This window comes from Equus asinus, unplaced genomic scaffold (genome assembly GCF_041296235.1).
Source record: "Equus asinus isolate D_3611 breed Donkey unplaced genomic scaffold, EquAss-T2T_v2 contig_612, whole genome shotgun sequence".
Classification (NCBI taxonomy): domain Eukaryota; kingdom Metazoa; phylum Chordata; class Mammalia; order Perissodactyla; family Equidae; genus Equus; species Equus asinus.
Window position 1 is genome coordinate 306 of NW_027225308.1, and position 15,967 is coordinate 16,272.

Below are 15,967 nucleotides of genomic sequence, written 5' to 3' on the forward strand. Positions count from 1 at the left end.
AAGTAACAAAAGAAATGTTGGCACACAAAAGTGAAACTTCAGTACATCAAGATTCCGACGAATTACGCCGTCCTTTGAGTTCTCTGACAGTTGGGAGCACAGGTATGGTATTTTCATGAATTTTTTACTTGTTTCTCTGGGTTATGGTTTATCAGAGATCGTTTAGAGTCTTTTCCACCATGTGTCTCACCATGTAGCTCAGGGTGTGATCTCAGGGTCAGAAGAGACGGAAAAGCATGGGGAGGGCTATCTGGAAACAGAGCTGGAATGAGGACTGCAGACTGAGAGGAGGACCGAAATGTAAATTTCAAGAGATGAAGAACATTGAGAGACACTGTAAAAGGAGATCTGATGAATGAAATCTTTGAGGCAGAAATAAAATTTTATTTAAATTTTAAATTTATTTACAATTTTAAATTTCAATGTTGAAAAAATTGAAGGATTTAAGAAATTTGTCTTGTGGGGGATGTCGTTATAGGAGTTGCTGCTTTGAAATGTATATGTAATGTTTTCTTTAATCTATAGATCGTGTCTTAAATAAAAATGAAACTACTACTGAAAATTTACATGGCTTTCCAATAAAAGAAGTCCCATCACTTGAAATAAAGGAGGATCAGACATCTCAGCAGCGACATGTGCTGCATTTCAGGTCTGTGCGTTTGTTCCCAGTGTAAGCATTTTGTATTAATGTCTAGACATTTAAAACCAAAATTAAACTATTTTAACCTTAATATAATACGTAGATGAATTAGGAGGAAACTGACCTTGAGTGATTTTTATTTATCTTTTAAATTAAAAATCTTTTTCAATGGCTAGTATATTCATGTGGTTGCTAACTTAAAAGATAGAAAGAGGTACAAGTGAGAAGCCTTTTTTCCAACTCTGCTCCCAACCCTACAGTTCGAACCTTCCACAGAGGCAAGTGTTATTCATTTCTTGTGAATTCTTCCAGAGATACATAATGCATATGTAGATAAACTTTTTTTAAATGTAAACAGTAGCATACTATTCTGTTTTCATTTAATGTTAAATGTAGGAGATATTCCATTTTAGTCCTTTAAGAACTTTCTCATGCTGTTTTTGTGTGTGTTTTAATGGCCGCATGGTATCCAATTGTATGGCTACACCACGATTTACTTAGTAGGTCCCTGTTGCTGGTTGTTTCCATTGAGTTCAGTCTGGTAGTATTACTGTCAAGCCTGCAAAAAACAAGCCTGGATGCTTTTCAATCCTCTCCTGTGCAAATAAATAAAGACCTCAATTTACATTCCCTCAGCAAAATATGGGAGTTCCTATTTTATCATACCTTTTTTTCAAACAAAGAAACTAAGTTAATGTTTATTTTACAAAAGAAGGATAGAGGGAGATGATGGTAGGCTCCTTGGCCCACTAAATCATAAGATAGGATTATGTTTCTCCAACTATGAAGACTGAAAATTAGAGTTCCTGTTTGGGAACCTAAAAGCCATGTCACCTAAATGCCTTGGACACAGATCAGAGGACTGCATCTGGAGAAAGGCCCCAACGCTCCACATCACACAGGAAATGATGACATACTATGTTCTTGAGTGAATGTAGCAAGGAGATTCTCACATCTTTTCCAATACAGTACTAACCACTTTTTTGGGCTTTGACAATCAAATAGAGGAGAAATATTATCTTCCTATACTTTTAATACTCATTTGTTCTATTATGAATGAGTATATTTCAGAGCCACTTCAGCTGTTTGTAGAACGTAAGGTTTTATGATTGTAAGGGATTTTAGAGATGAGCTAGTCCACCGTGTTGTTGGACTGAGACATTGAGATAATAAGCAATTTACCCAACTAAATAATGTCGGATCTAAGACAAGTCTCCTTTCTCATTAATTAAGTTTTCATTAGATATAAACAGCTAATTTTTTCTTCTAAGAAAAAAAACTATCCTCAGTTTCTCCTGCTAAGATGCTTTTTATAAAGAGACAGAGTCAATTTATCTTGGGCCGGGGTTTCTCAACTTGCACTACTGACATTTCAGATTGGATAATTCTTGTTGTGGGGCCGTCCTCTGCATCGCAGGATGTTGTGTAACGTCCCAGACCAGTAGCACTCCTCTGGTTTGTGACAAAGGTGCTCTAGACACTGCCAGATGTCCCCTGGGGGGCAAAATTGACCAGTGTTGAGAACTACCGCCCTTGGACAAGCAAAGCCTACTAATTAGAATCTGTGAGGCCCTGACACTGTAATTCCAGTCTTACAGGGTTTAGCTTCAACTTACTCTGGGCAGTTGGGTTGGTCTCAGTTCCATGGGCAATACCAGAAGTAAAGACAGAACTCAGGCATGTCTGGTTCTTTCTGTTTCATCTCTGATAAATGAGAACGGAAAGAACTAGAAATATTAGCTTGGAAAGTTGCTCTTGGCATTAACCATCCACGTAAGTTTTAGGTGTAGAAAGATGGACATGTATAGGATATCAACTTGTATTTATGGATTTTAATATATCACAGTTCATAAAATAAGCATCAGCTCTGGAAAATCGCTATTGTATAAGTGTCATATTGCTAATACTTAGATATTAGTATGAGAAACATTTGTAAAGCTGAAACATGTCATAATTTTAGAAAGATTCTCTGATATGAAAGAGAGGAATTAATATTGACCGACTGCCTTGAGTGGGAAAGGAAGCTTGAAGTATAGATTCCAAACAAAGGGGAGGGAACATTTATGTTTTTTGTCTTAGCTTTGTTTATTTTATTTTATTTATGTATTTATTCTTTTTAGGAAGATCGGCCCTGAGCTAACATCTGTTGCCAGTCTTCCTCCTTTTTTTCCCTCTCCCCAAAGCCCTGACATATAGCTGTATATCCTAGTTGTAGGTCATTCTAGTTCTTCTGCGTGGGATGCCAGCACAGCATGGCCTGATGAGCGGTGTGTAGGTCTGGGCCCAGGATCTGAACCAGTGAACCCTGGGCTGCTGCAGGTGAGTGCATGGACCCAACCACTTGGCCACCAGGGTGGCTCTGCATTGTTTATTTTAATATGTCTACATTTATCTGAAACAAAAATCTAGTGTTGCCGAACTTTATAGTTTTGTTAATCAAAATAGCAAGACTTTTCATTTCTCAACATACGTTCACTAGTATCTCTGTGCTAAAATGGTAGATGACTTATAAGGTGTAAGTAATTAGAATGTTAGCAATCATTCCTGGGAGTTAAACGTTTGCCTATTTTATTATTAGATTTTTTATGACTTTTTGAGTGACATCTATATCTAGTATTGTTTAATTATGCAAAATATTTTCTGAATGAAAATGACCTAAATAAATATGGAACAAATTTTCTGATATTTCCTTAATCTTATTTGGAGAAGCTTTTTAGAAAAAATCATTTGTGTGCTGTGTGAAGTCCTTAGATGCTGATGTACAGTGAGTTGTTTGAGGTTGAATTCTTGTAAAATACAAGGTGAGCAGAATGCTGTTTACTATGTAGCAACATATATGAGAATGAATATTGCTACGTTTTAGTGGGAACAGAAGCAGACAGTTAATGCTCAGTATTGGTATGACAAAGTTTTGTAGTCGATGTTTTTTTGTTTTGCTTTAAGGTAAGAGTTTGATTCTGGAAGCCCCAGGATATTTGGGGTGAGGTCGTCTTATCAGCTGGCTGACTTGCAATCAAGGTCCTGTTTTGTTCTCTAGCTTTTAAAAATCTCATCTTTTCCTTAGCAGAAGATCTTATTCCCCTCGCAGTTGGTCAAAAAAGACTCCTTAAGGCAGAAATATTCAAACGGCTTGAAGAACTGGTGGACAATTTGGAATACAAATGAGGCAAAAAGGATACCACCTGTGCAGACCTGGATGGGTTCTGGAACATGGCCAGCCTTCAGGTATGTGGCCAGGATTTGGAATGGCTTAACTTTCGAGTCGCATGTTTTTGGAAGTGAGGTAACAGTAGTAAAATGGGAGTAGTAGAGGCTGCTTAGGTATCTGTAATATTAAAGGAGATATTAGCCCCTTTACAAACTGTAAAGCACTGTCTAAATTTTATGGCTGCTGTCCCCTCCTCCTGCATACTGTCAGGGTAATTTCTATATGGGTTGGAAATTGAGATTCTATTCAGCTGTTGCCTAGTCTGTGATGATTCCATGTGTGCGAAAATGAGGACGAGTCTTCAGTAGCTGGGTCCATCGAGCAGTTATTGTCCCTGCTGTGTGTCAGGCGTTGTATGAGGAGCTGACAAATAGGCACATTCTCTACCCCAGAGGAGTTTATAGTTTTATCAGAGTCAGACATAGCCCTCATACCAATCTGGTGTAGAAAGCGCTGATAGAGGCCGTTACTAGGAAAATCAGTGAAGGTAGGGAGATGACAATTTCTAGCTTTTTGAGCTTATTTTAGAAATAAGCATATAAAATACTAATTCAAGAACCAGTGGCCAAGAACCATGAGACATTTGCAGACAGCCCGAAACCTGGAAGAAGGGGCCGCAGCAGCACAGGAAGGAAGCTGTCTGGATGAGGCCGTGGGCTGATCCAGGAGAAAGAACTTTAAAAGCAAGTGTTAATATGCTCAAAGAGACCAGGCATTTTTTCTGCCAAATGAGAACAGCTATGCAAAAAAGAACATTCAGAGAACGACAACAAGAGCTCTTTGAAGTTAAAAACTATATGAGCAGAAATGTAAGATTCACTAGAAAGATGGAATATGAAGCTGAGATCTCCCATAAATTAGAGCAAAAAGAGAGAGATAAAAGAGGAGAGACTAGATAAGAATATTAAGGGGACCAGTCTAGGAAGTATAATATCCAAATAACAGGGATTCCAGAAAAAGAGAACAGAAAAAATAGTGGAGAGGAAATGATCAATGAAATAGTTTGACATTTTCCTGGAACTGGAGGACCTGAATTCCAGATTGAAGGAGCCCATTGAGTGCCTAGCACTGTATGTCAGTGTAGACACACACCAATGCACAATGAAATATAATTGTACAACTCTTGGGATGAGGAGAAACATCTAGAAACTTCCAGAGAGCAAAAACAAGTTTCATACAAAAGGTCAAAAATCAGAATATCCCTAGATTTCTCAACAGCGACATCGAAAGCTGGGAGAACAAGGCCCTCGAACTTCTCGGGGAAAATAACACTCAGCCTGGTGTTGTATACCCAGCCAGTCACGCTTGAGGGTGGAAAGGCATGTTTCAGACACACACAGTCTGAAATTTTACCTCCCAGGCACCCTTTCTCAGGAAACTGAGAACGGCCCTCACAAAAATGAGGGAGTAAGCCAAGAAAGGGGAAGGAGCTGGGACAGATCCCCAAAAAGTCTAAGGGAATTGTGGCTGAGGTGAGTAAAGAGGGTGAGCAGCAGGCTTAGGAAGCAGCTGTTCAGACTGGAGCAGGAGGCTGGGGCTCGGCGAGATACTGTCTCTGAGGCTGAACGGAACAGAATACCCGAGTGGTTTGCTTTTCTAGTTGTATTAAGAGGGAATTTATACATACTGTGCAGACTTTAGAGGCAAATTGATGATAGATACATTAAAAAACTAAGCAAACAAAAAGCAAAGCAATGATGAAGTCTAGAGAAAAATGTGAAGAAACACAATATTCTGGTAATTATATGGCGCAGAAGTGAATAGTGTTTATGGAGTCACTTTATGACCAGTTGACATAATAATGAGTTGGTTCACTAGCATCCTTCAATGGTGACCAATTAATTTTGTCTTTCTTAGTATCATAATTATTTTATGGATTTAAAAGTATTTGTGTTGGCATCTTTTACAGTCATTATCTTTAGTGATGCTCATTTCCCAGTTTTGGCCAGTGGGAGCCTCTTCAAGTTGGCTCCTGGGGCTTTTATTTATTTTAAAGAGCTATACTGAGGATAAACAATCTACATATGATAAAATCTGCCCATTCTAAGTGTAAAAGTCAATGATGTTTAGTAAATTTACAGAGTTGTGCAACCGTCGCTGCAATCCAAACTTAGAACGTTTTCCTCACCGCAGAAAGATGCCTCTTGCCTGTTTTCAGTCAGTTCCCATTGCCACTCCCAGTCCCAAGCAACCACGAGTCTCCTTACTGTCTCTGTAGATTTGCTTTTTCTGAACGTTTCATTCTAAGAATCACCCAATATGTGGTCTTTTGTATGTGGCTTCTTTCCCTCGGCGTGGTGTCTCTGGGGTTCCTCCATGTTGCAGCACATGCCTGTACTTTGTTCCTTTCATGGCTGAGTAGCGGTTCATGGAGACATCAGTCTGTATCGTCCAGTTGATGGACATTTCCACTATTTGACGATTACGAATAATCTATGAATATTCACTTACAAATCTTCATGTGGGCATGTTTTCTTTCACTTGGGTAGATATGGCTGGATCATGTGGTAAATTTCTGTTTAACTATTTAAGAAACTGCCAAACTGCTTTCCAAATTGATTACACCCTTTCACGTGCCCGCCAGCAGTGTGTGAGAGCTCCTGTTGCTCCGCATCCTCACCAGTGCTTGCTCCTGTCTCTCTTAGTATTGGCCATCCTGTGGGGTGTGAACTGTCATATTGTAGATTTGATTTGCATTTCCCTAATGAGTAATGATGATCAGCATCTTTTCATGTGCTTATTATTAGACATTTGTATGTCGTCTTCGGTGAAATATCTATTCAAATCTTTTTGCCCATTTTTAATTGGGTCTGTCTTTTTATTATTGAGTTGTAAGTGTTCTTTGTATATTCTGGATACAAGTCCTTTATCAGAAATATTTGCAAATATTTCCTCCCAGTTTGTGGCTTGTTCTTTAATTTTCTTAATGGTATCTTTTGGAACACAGCTGTTTTTAATTTTGATGAAGTTCAGTTTATCAATTTTTTTAATGTTGTGATTTTGGCATTATTTCCAAGAACTCTTTTTGCCTAACCATAGGTCACAAAGATTTTATCTTATGTTTACTTCTAAAAGCTTTATCTCTTTCACTTAGGTCTGTGAACATTTGGAGTTCATTTTTTAAAAAAATTAAGTTGTGATTAATTATTTTTTGCTAGGAAAGATTTGCCCTGAGCAAATCTGTTGCCAGTCTTCCTCTCTTTTTTTTCCTCCCCAAAGCCCTGGTATATAATTGTGTATTCTAGTTGTAAGTCCTACTAGTTCTTCTGTGTGAGCTGCCACCACAGCATGGCTACTGCTAGACAAGTCATGTGGTTCCACACCCAGGAACTGAACTTGGGCTGTCAAAGCACAGCATACTGAACTTTGACCACTAGGTTATCAGGGCTGGCTCTGGAGTTCATTTTTGTGTATGGTGTAGGAAAGAGCCCAAATTCATATTTTTTCTTGCAGATATCCACTTTTCTCAGTCCTGTTTGTTGGAAAAAACTATCTTTTCCTCACTGAATTGCATTGGCACTTTTGTTGAAAATCAATTGGTCATAAGTGTAATCCTGAGTCTTTTTGACATTTAAATTTTTTTGAGAAAGGGAGATTGAGAGTACCTATTTGTATAAATGCAAATAGAGTACCTATTTGTATAAACAGAGACTCAAAGCATATTTACCCAACTGTTGACAGTGGTTACCACTTTGAGGAGATTGGAAATACCAGAAGGATGGGATCATACATTCCCATCCTGCTAGTATGTATATTATTTGAATCCTTTAAAATGAGATTGTGCCAGGGTCAGCCCAGTGGTATAGTGGTTAAATTTGGCACACTCCACTTCATTGCCCCAGGGTTTGCGGGTTCTGATCCCAGGCATGGACCTACACCACTCATCAAGCCATGTTGTGGTGGTGACCCACGTACAAAATAGAGGAAGACTGGCACAGATGTTAGCTCAGGGCCAGTCTTCCTCAAGCGAAAAAAGAAGAGGATTGGTAACAGATGTTAGGGCCGATCTTCCTCACCAAAACAATAAAAATGAAAATAAAATGAGATTATGTCAAGAGAAAGAGAAGGCAAGCTACAGACTAGGGGAAACTTTTGCAAAAGACCTATCTGATAAAGGACTGTTTTCTAAAATATACAAAGAACTCTTAAAACTCAACAATGATAAAACAAGCAACCTGATTTAAAAATGGACAAAAGAACTGAACAGACAGACACTTGATCAAAGAAGACAGATGGATGGTAAGTAAGTGTATGAAAAGATAAGATGCTCAACATCATATGCCCTTAGAGAATTGCCAGTTAAAAGTAAAATGAGACACTAGTACACACTTATTAGAATGGCAAAGATCCAAACCGCTGACAGCACCGGATGTTGGTGAGGATGTGGAGCAACAGGAGCACTCATTCATAGCTGGTGGGGGTGCAAAATGGTGCAGCCACTTTGGAAGACAGTTTGGCAGTTTCTTACAAAACTAAACAGAGTCTTACCATACGATGCTGCAGTCACGCTCCTTGGTGTTTGCCCAAATGAGCTGAAAACCTGTGTCCAGACAAACATGTGCACAGATGTTTATAGCAGCATTGTTCATAATTGCCAAGACTTGGAAGCAATGGATATGCTCCTCAGTAGGAGAAGGGATAAATAAACTGTAAAAAAAAAACAAAAAAACAAAAAAAAAACGGAGAGATTGTGTTCACACTGTATAATTTAGGATATCTCTCCTACCATTTTAGTCATCAAAATAGTTTGGGAGTTATTCACATATGACATCCTTTATGTAGATTTTTAACATAAAATAACAATGAACAATTTTACCATAAGAATTCATTTGAATACAAAATTGACAATGACAGTCTAATTTTATGTCACCAGTCCAAGTCGTTGTCAATTTGTTTGAAGCTTTTGGGCATTAATTTGTAAATTTAATATGGTTAGCATTAATCTGATAAACTTGTGCTTCATTTATTAACAGATACAGGATCTACGCCAGAAATTCAACAATCTGACCATACTTGAGGAGTGTGGATGGGAGAAAGCCAGCAATACGAGCAAAGATGTGTTTCAGGTAAATTTGTGGATTTCTAATATAGACTTTTACTTTAATGAATTTAAGCTTTAGAAACATTTAGCTTCAGGTTTTTCATTTCACAAAACGTGTCATCTATTACAATGTCCTGATTGTCTTGAAGAGTGAGGAAAGGTCAACACAAAATTCAGGATGGTTATTTCTGGCGGGGGAGGTGGGGCTGAGATTGGATTTGGTCCTCCTGAGAGCTTCTGAGTTGCTAAGTAACGGTATGTACCAGTGTGTTTTATTCTTTAAACTGTACCTATACATTGTTTTGCAGTAATAATAGCAGTAGTACATAATTTATATAATGTGCCAACTATGCTTCCCAGGCCCTCACACACATTGACTCAGTTAATCCTCACAACAGTCCTGTGAGGTGGGTGCCGTTATCCCCGGGTGGGGAATCTGAGGCCAGGAAGACTCGAGCACGTGCCCAGGGTGGAGCTGGGTTTCTCATTCCAGAACCCATGTTCTTAACCCACAGGTTATGCCATCTCTGCTTTCTATACTCTTGTGTGTGATATATTTCAAAATGAAAGAACTTTTTAAGTAGAAAAGAGGAACAATGACTCTTAGACTCTCTCTCTTCTTCCCAAATTTTATCATGTAAAATTTCCTATTTTCTCTGTAAAATTGGCTTTGTTGACATGATAGATTCCATTCTTATCTATTTGTACTAATTTTTTTCCCAAAATATTTTAACTCCAAGCTTTTGGTTCAGAATTGCTACTTCTCAAGCCAGCTTGGAGCCCTGCCACTTTTTCTTTTAGATTTTAGAAAAATGCCTCTGGTTGTAAAATCAGGTTTCTAAACTGGTACTTTATTATGCTGTGTAATCCAAATAAAAACTCTGTTTTGAATTCTGTCTTAGGAGTTTAAGATGTTAGAGTATTAAAGGATTATTGTAGGATTGTTTTACTAATGAAGTCTCCTTATTTTACTAATGAAGTAATGTCTTAGTAAGACGTTAGTAATGTCTTACTAATGACAAAGGCCCTGAGGACAGTGACGAGATTGATTGAATGAATTTCAAGTCTGTTAAACAGGAAGGATGCTGGGACATTTGGACCTGCCGTGCGCATTTCTTATCGGGTGCTTAGTCCTGGGGACATAACACCATCAGTGACGCAGATAACGGCTGTGTCAAGACAGCATTATGTCGGAGCCTTGTAATTCTGCCCCTTACCACCAGTGTTTCTCTCCTACATTATTTTATAGGCCACCGTTAAGACTACTGAACAGTTAAAATCAAACTAATCTTTTATCTATACTTTGGAACCATTCCCCCAGATCTCTTATTCATTGACCTCTCATCCCATCAGTTAGCCTTGTTCTCTCTTTTCCATCAGTTTTTAGACATGTTGAAGGGTCCTATCTTTGTTTACATTAAACGACAACCACAACTAACTCCTTGAGGGCAGGAACTTTGTCCTTTACCTTTGACCCCCAGCATGTTTAGCACATACTAGGAACTTGATAAGCATAAGATGGATGTGTGAAATATTTTAGGCATGCTTTATTCATTTTTCTTATAAGATGGTAATGAGTTGCTTTAGTAAATGTCATAATTTCTCTTTGTAGGAAAAAGTTGTCTCGGGTATAGCGAGTGAACCAAAACATGATGATGCTGGGATCGCAGATGGGGGTCGCCTCGCTGCTGTGAAGAAGGCAATGAGAGAGAGGATGCAGCCGGGAGAGCGTGCTGAGGCCGTGGGCTCTGCGGTGCCAAAGGAAGTTGATCATAAAGCGTTTGACACTGGATCTTTTAGAATTGAAAGTCCCGTTAAATCATTCTCAGGTTAGTTTTTCTGTTGAGACTACTTAAGAAACGTACTTGGGTTGGATGGGAGCTTGTACAGGAGGTGAAAAAGTTTTCACAGGAAGCAATATAAGCTGTCTGTGATTTCTGGAAAATAGACCACATCCTCACCACCAAACACTTGCAGATTTTGTTTGATGGATGGGATTAGATTACCTGAAGTGACATATCTCCTAAAGTTGCTTTTCTGTGTTTTCTAAGTGACTTCACTTCCATTATTAGCCCCTAACCCCACGGTCCTGGGAGGAAGGTCCCAGGTCCCAAGAGGGAAGGGCGATGAGCATGAGGAGTGAGGTGATTTCCTTCAGGTTGGTGCCAGGCTGGATGAGAATTTCAGCAGGAAAGGAAGCTTAGGCACCAAACCATCACACTTCTCTGGCTGTTCTTAAAAAATGACGCTTAGGGAAGGTGGGTTTGGTTTTATTTTCATTTGTATCAAAACTTTTGCCCAGATCTTTTTGAAACACAACAGGCCAATCCACAGACAGAAAGGGGACTCATGGTTGCCAGGGGCTGGGCGTGGGGAATGGGGAGTGACTGCTACAGAACCCGGGATTCCCTTGTAGGGGGATGTGAATGTTCGGGAACCAGACAGTGGTAATGGTTGTGCAACACTGTCTATGAAATAAAGGCCCCTGAATTGTACATCTTAAAATGGTTAAAATGCTGGTGGAACTTTATGTGAATTTTACCACCATAAAAAGAATGAAAGTATCTGCAGTATGATTTAGTTTATGTACAATTCTAGAAATCCCTAATCAATAGTGACCACAGGGAGCCTGGGGCTGGGGGTGGGAGGGATGAGAATGAAGCAGAGTTTAGGGGCCAGTGGAGACGCTCATCATGCTGACTGTGCTGACGGCTTGACAGGCCCACTGGAGCTCACCAAACTGTCCACAGCAGACACCCACTGCTTCTCGCCCAGCAACCGTGCCCGGAGAAAGCCGCCAAAGAAGTAGAAAAGCTACACAGGTTTCAGCTCGTGGGGTCACTTTCATGCTCCCACACGAACATGCAAAGCGAGGACCACCTCGCCAATGGGGAGTGATCGCCACCCATAATGTTCAGAGAGAACACACCCAAGCATAGAACAGCGTGCTACTTCTCATCCAAGAAAGGGAAGAAATTAAATATGTGTGTACATACACAGATGTATATTTGTAGGTATTTGCTCATATTAAAAAATAAAGGATAAGCCAAATTTATGAAAACTGTTACTTATGGGGGAGGAAGAGAGCAGAGTTGAACAGACAGGGGTAGACTCTGGACTTATGGGAATATATCTGGTTTGTGAGTTTTGACCTTGGAACCATGTACGTTTTTACATACTTATAAAACAAAATTTAAAAACATACTTTAAAAAGGCGATCTCTAACAGAAGAGAAGGGGACACTTCCGATCTTCCTCTTGGACCAGTGTTACCCTAATACCAAAACCAGACACAGGAATCACAGGAAAACTGCCAGCCAGTATCTCTTCTGGATACGGACACAAAAACCATCCACAGAATACCAGCCAGTGAAATCCAGCCACGCAGAAAAAGGACCACACACGATGGCCAAGTGGGATTTGCTCCAGAACGCAAGGTTGGTTTAACATTGGAAAAACCAACTCACGTAATGCACCTCATCCATAGAATAAAGAACCAAACCACACGGGCCTCTCAACAGACACAGGAAAAACATCCGACCAAGCTAACATCTTTTCTTGATAAAAACGCTGACCAAACCAGGAATGGAAAGGAAGGTCCCCAACCCGATAAAGGGTATCTGTGAAAACCCACGCTCACAGCATGCTTAGCGGTGAAGGACTGGATGCTTTTCCCAAGGGCAGGATCAAGAACCTCCACTCTCGGACATCAACACCACACCACGCTACAGGTTCTTCCCAGAGCAGTCGGGCGCGACGAGGAAATAACAGATCCACACCGGGAAGGAAGAAGCGAAACTATTTCTAGCCGCAGGTAACATGATCATGTACACACAAAATCCTAAGGAATACGCTAAAACACTATTAGAACGAATAAATGAGTTCAGAGGACTGCAGGATACAAGATCAGTACACAGGAATTAATTGCATTTTTATACACTTGCAATGAACAAGCTGAAAATAAAATTCAGAGAAGCATTCCAGTTATAATAGCATCAAAAAGAATAAAATGCTTCAGAACAAATTTAACAGAAGATGTGCAAAACTTATACTTGAAAACTACAAAACATCTTCGAAAGAAACTAAGACCTAAATGAGTGGAAGACGTCCTATGTACACGGATGAGAAGACAGTAGTAAGACGGCCATACTCCCCACACCGATCTACAGAGTCAACGCGAGCCCAGCAGAACCCCAGCTGGCGTCTCTGCAGAAACTGACAAGCTGACCCTAAAATCCATAAGGAGTTGCAAGGGTCCACGGAGAGCCAAAACAAGCTTGAGAAGGGACTCACACGTCCCATTTCAAAACCGACTACAAAGCAGCAGTAATCAAGACAGGGTGGAACTGGCATAAAGACACAAGGACAGGTCAAGGGCTAGAATCAGAATCCAGTACTAAACCCTCATATTTATGGGGAACTGATTTTCAACAAGGGGGCCAGGGCCGCTGGACGGGGAAAGAATGGTCTCTTCAGCCTTGGTGCTGAGACAACTGGATTTCCAGACGTAAAAAATGGAGTTTGACCGCTGCATCACTATATTCAAAAATTAACTCAAAATGGATCAAAGACCTAGACGTAAAGGCCGAAACTAGAAACTCTCAGGAAAAAACAAAAGCAAATCTTCATGACCTTGCATCTGGCAATGATTTCTTGGATATGACGGCAAAAGTACGGGCAACAAATGAAAAAACAGATAAAGTGAACTTTATCAAACAAACAAAAACTTTTTGGCATCATGGAAGACTATCAAAAACTGAAAAAAGGGGTCAGCCTGGTGGTACAGTAGTTAAGTTTGCACACTCTGCTTCAGTGGCCCAGTGTTGGTGGGTTCAGATCCTGGGCACAGACTTACACACCGCTCAACAAGCCATGCTGTTGCAGCAGCCCACATCCAAAATAGAGGAAGACTGGCACAGATGTTAGCTCAGGTCCAGTCTTCCTCAGCAAAAAAGAAAAGGTTAAAAAAGACTCAGGTCAATTCTCAGTTTTTCAGGTGCTGAGTACATATAATTAAAAAAAAGAAAAAACAACTCAGAGAATGGGAAAAAATGCACACCAAGTATTGGATAAGGGACTTGAATCTAGAATATATAAAGAACTCTTACAATTGGACAATAAAGTGACAATCCAGTTAAAGAACGGGCACAGGATCTAAACAAACATTTCTACAAAGAAGATGCACAAATAGCCAATAAGCAGATGAAAAGCTGCTCAACATGACAGTCTTCAGGGAAATGCGAGTCAAAACCACCAGGAGACACTTCGTGCCCCCTAGGACACGCTGTCTACAATCAGCAAGACACAAGTGCTGGCGAGGGTGTGAGAGATCGGAACCCTCCTACGCTGCCGGTGGGAATGCAAAATGGGGCAGCTGCTTTGGGAAATGGTCTTGTGGCTCCTCAAAGCGTTAAACATGGTGTCGCCATGTGTCCCAGCAATTCCACTCCTAGGTGTGTATATCTGAGAGAACCCTACACCTGCACACCAAGACTCGCACACGCGTGTTCCAGCAGCCCTGTGCACCACAGCCCAAAGGTGGGCCAACCCAGACGTCCATCAGTTGATGAATGGATAAATGCACAACGGGACGCTGAAAGGACGTGCCACTGACACACGCCCCAATACAGACGAACCTTGAAAACACAGGCTCGCTTGTATTTTTGCTTTATTTTGCAATAAAGCACTTCCTTTATTGCTCCTCGCTTTACCGCGCTTTGCTTTATTGCGTTTTTCACCAGATGCTCCACCAGCAAAGAGAAGATGACTTGCTGAAGGCTCAGGTGCTGGTTAGCATTTTTTAGCAATATGGTATTTTTTAATTAGGGTATGCACTTTTCTTTAGTCATAATGCTATCACCCACTTAGACTACAGCATAGCATAAACCTAACTTTTATCTGCACTCGGAAACCAAACAATTCGTGTGACTTGCTTTATGGTGACATTCACTTTGTTGTGGGGGCCTGGAGCCGAGCCCCCAGTGTCGCCCGGGTCTGGCTGTGTGCTGAGGGAAAGAAGGCAGACACAAAAAGCCACACATGGTATGGATCTGTTTACATAAGATGTCCAGGATACTCGAACCTACAGAGACAGGAAGTGGATTAGTTGGGGGTGGGGGAGGGGGGATGACAGCTAAAGGGTACAGGGTTTCTTTTAGGGGGTGACAAAAATGTCCTCCAGTTGACTACGATGATGGCTGCACAACTCCGGGCATACACTGCATTGTGCTGAGTTGTACGTTTTAAATGGGTGAACTGTGGTCCGAGAGTTATATCTCAATAAAGCAGTTCCAACAAGAAAAGAGGACAAGCCCTAAAAACTGCAAGCAAAAGGAAGCACGTGAACCATTCAGCAGGTGGAACAGAACCTGCTCACAACACACATGGACGGAGGGTCAGCATCCAGAATAGGAAGAGACATTCCAGAGGGGAGGGTGGGGATGAAGAAAGAGAGAGAAAGCACCCCGGAAGCACAGGGGCAAAGGGGAAGCACAAGCACCCCAATGCGGCCTGAAGGCGGAGCTCAGGAGCACAGCCCAAGGCAGCCCGATCCATGGGGGAGCGGGACGCGTCAACGCCAGCACCCAGGAGGGGCCGTGCCAGCCGCCGGCTACACGGGAGCCTTCCCACGCGGCTGAGGCGATGTGGGAAACCACGATTGTGCTCGTCTACGTGTGTCTACACATGTCAACATGGATGGCCTGGAGACATGCCACCGAATTTCAAAACCAAATGGTGAGACAATGCACGGGGGATCATGTGTTAGGCTAAGTTCAAAATCGACATGTTGCTGCGCATGGACTGTGGGTCCACTAGCACCCACCCTACACAGGGAGAGACACGGGGCAGGAGGGCGGAGAGGAAGGCCCAGGCTGGACCTCAGGGGATCAGTTGCTTAAAAAATGCAAAGGTGAACGCTGCTCCATCTGGGAGGGCAACAACGCACAGGCATGTCTGTCTTCAATATTTGGCACAACCGTTAATACAGAGTCTCCACTGTGTTTCAGATCCTGAAAACAGAACACAAGCACCAACCCGTGAACGTGGTGCTGCCCAGAGGCAGCACGCAGGGCACCCAC

The 15,967-nt window shown here is 41.2% G+C and overlaps 1 protein-coding gene and 1 long non-coding RNA gene across 4 annotated transcripts in view; one reads left to right on the forward strand and one right to left on the reverse strand.

Moving 5' to 3' along the window:
- Positions 1-363: 363 nt before the first annotated feature.
- LOC139044125 (serine/threonine-protein phosphatase 2A regulatory subunit B'' subunit beta-like) overlaps positions 364-15,967 on the reverse strand; it is a 32,342-nt gene continuing 16,738 nt past the window's right edge. For 2 of the 3 annotated variants that reach the window (XM_070503675.1, XM_070503674.1), the window contains exon 3: positions 10,422-10,637. In XM_070503675.1, the coding sequence (XP_070359776.1) occupies positions 10,473-10,637 (165 nt within the window). In that variant the 3' untranslated portion in view covers positions 10,422-10,472. Of the gene's footprint in view, positions 8,496-10,421; positions 10,638-15,967 lie in introns of those variants that run through there. The other variant, XM_070503676.1, reaches the window with a different exon arrangement.
- Positions 8,504-15,961, forward strand: LOC139044126 (uncharacterized). The gene is made up of 3 exons (XR_011501167.1): positions 8,504-8,914; positions 10,502-10,718; positions 11,610-15,961. It is a non-coding gene; the product is annotated as an uncharacterized lncRNA (long non-coding RNA).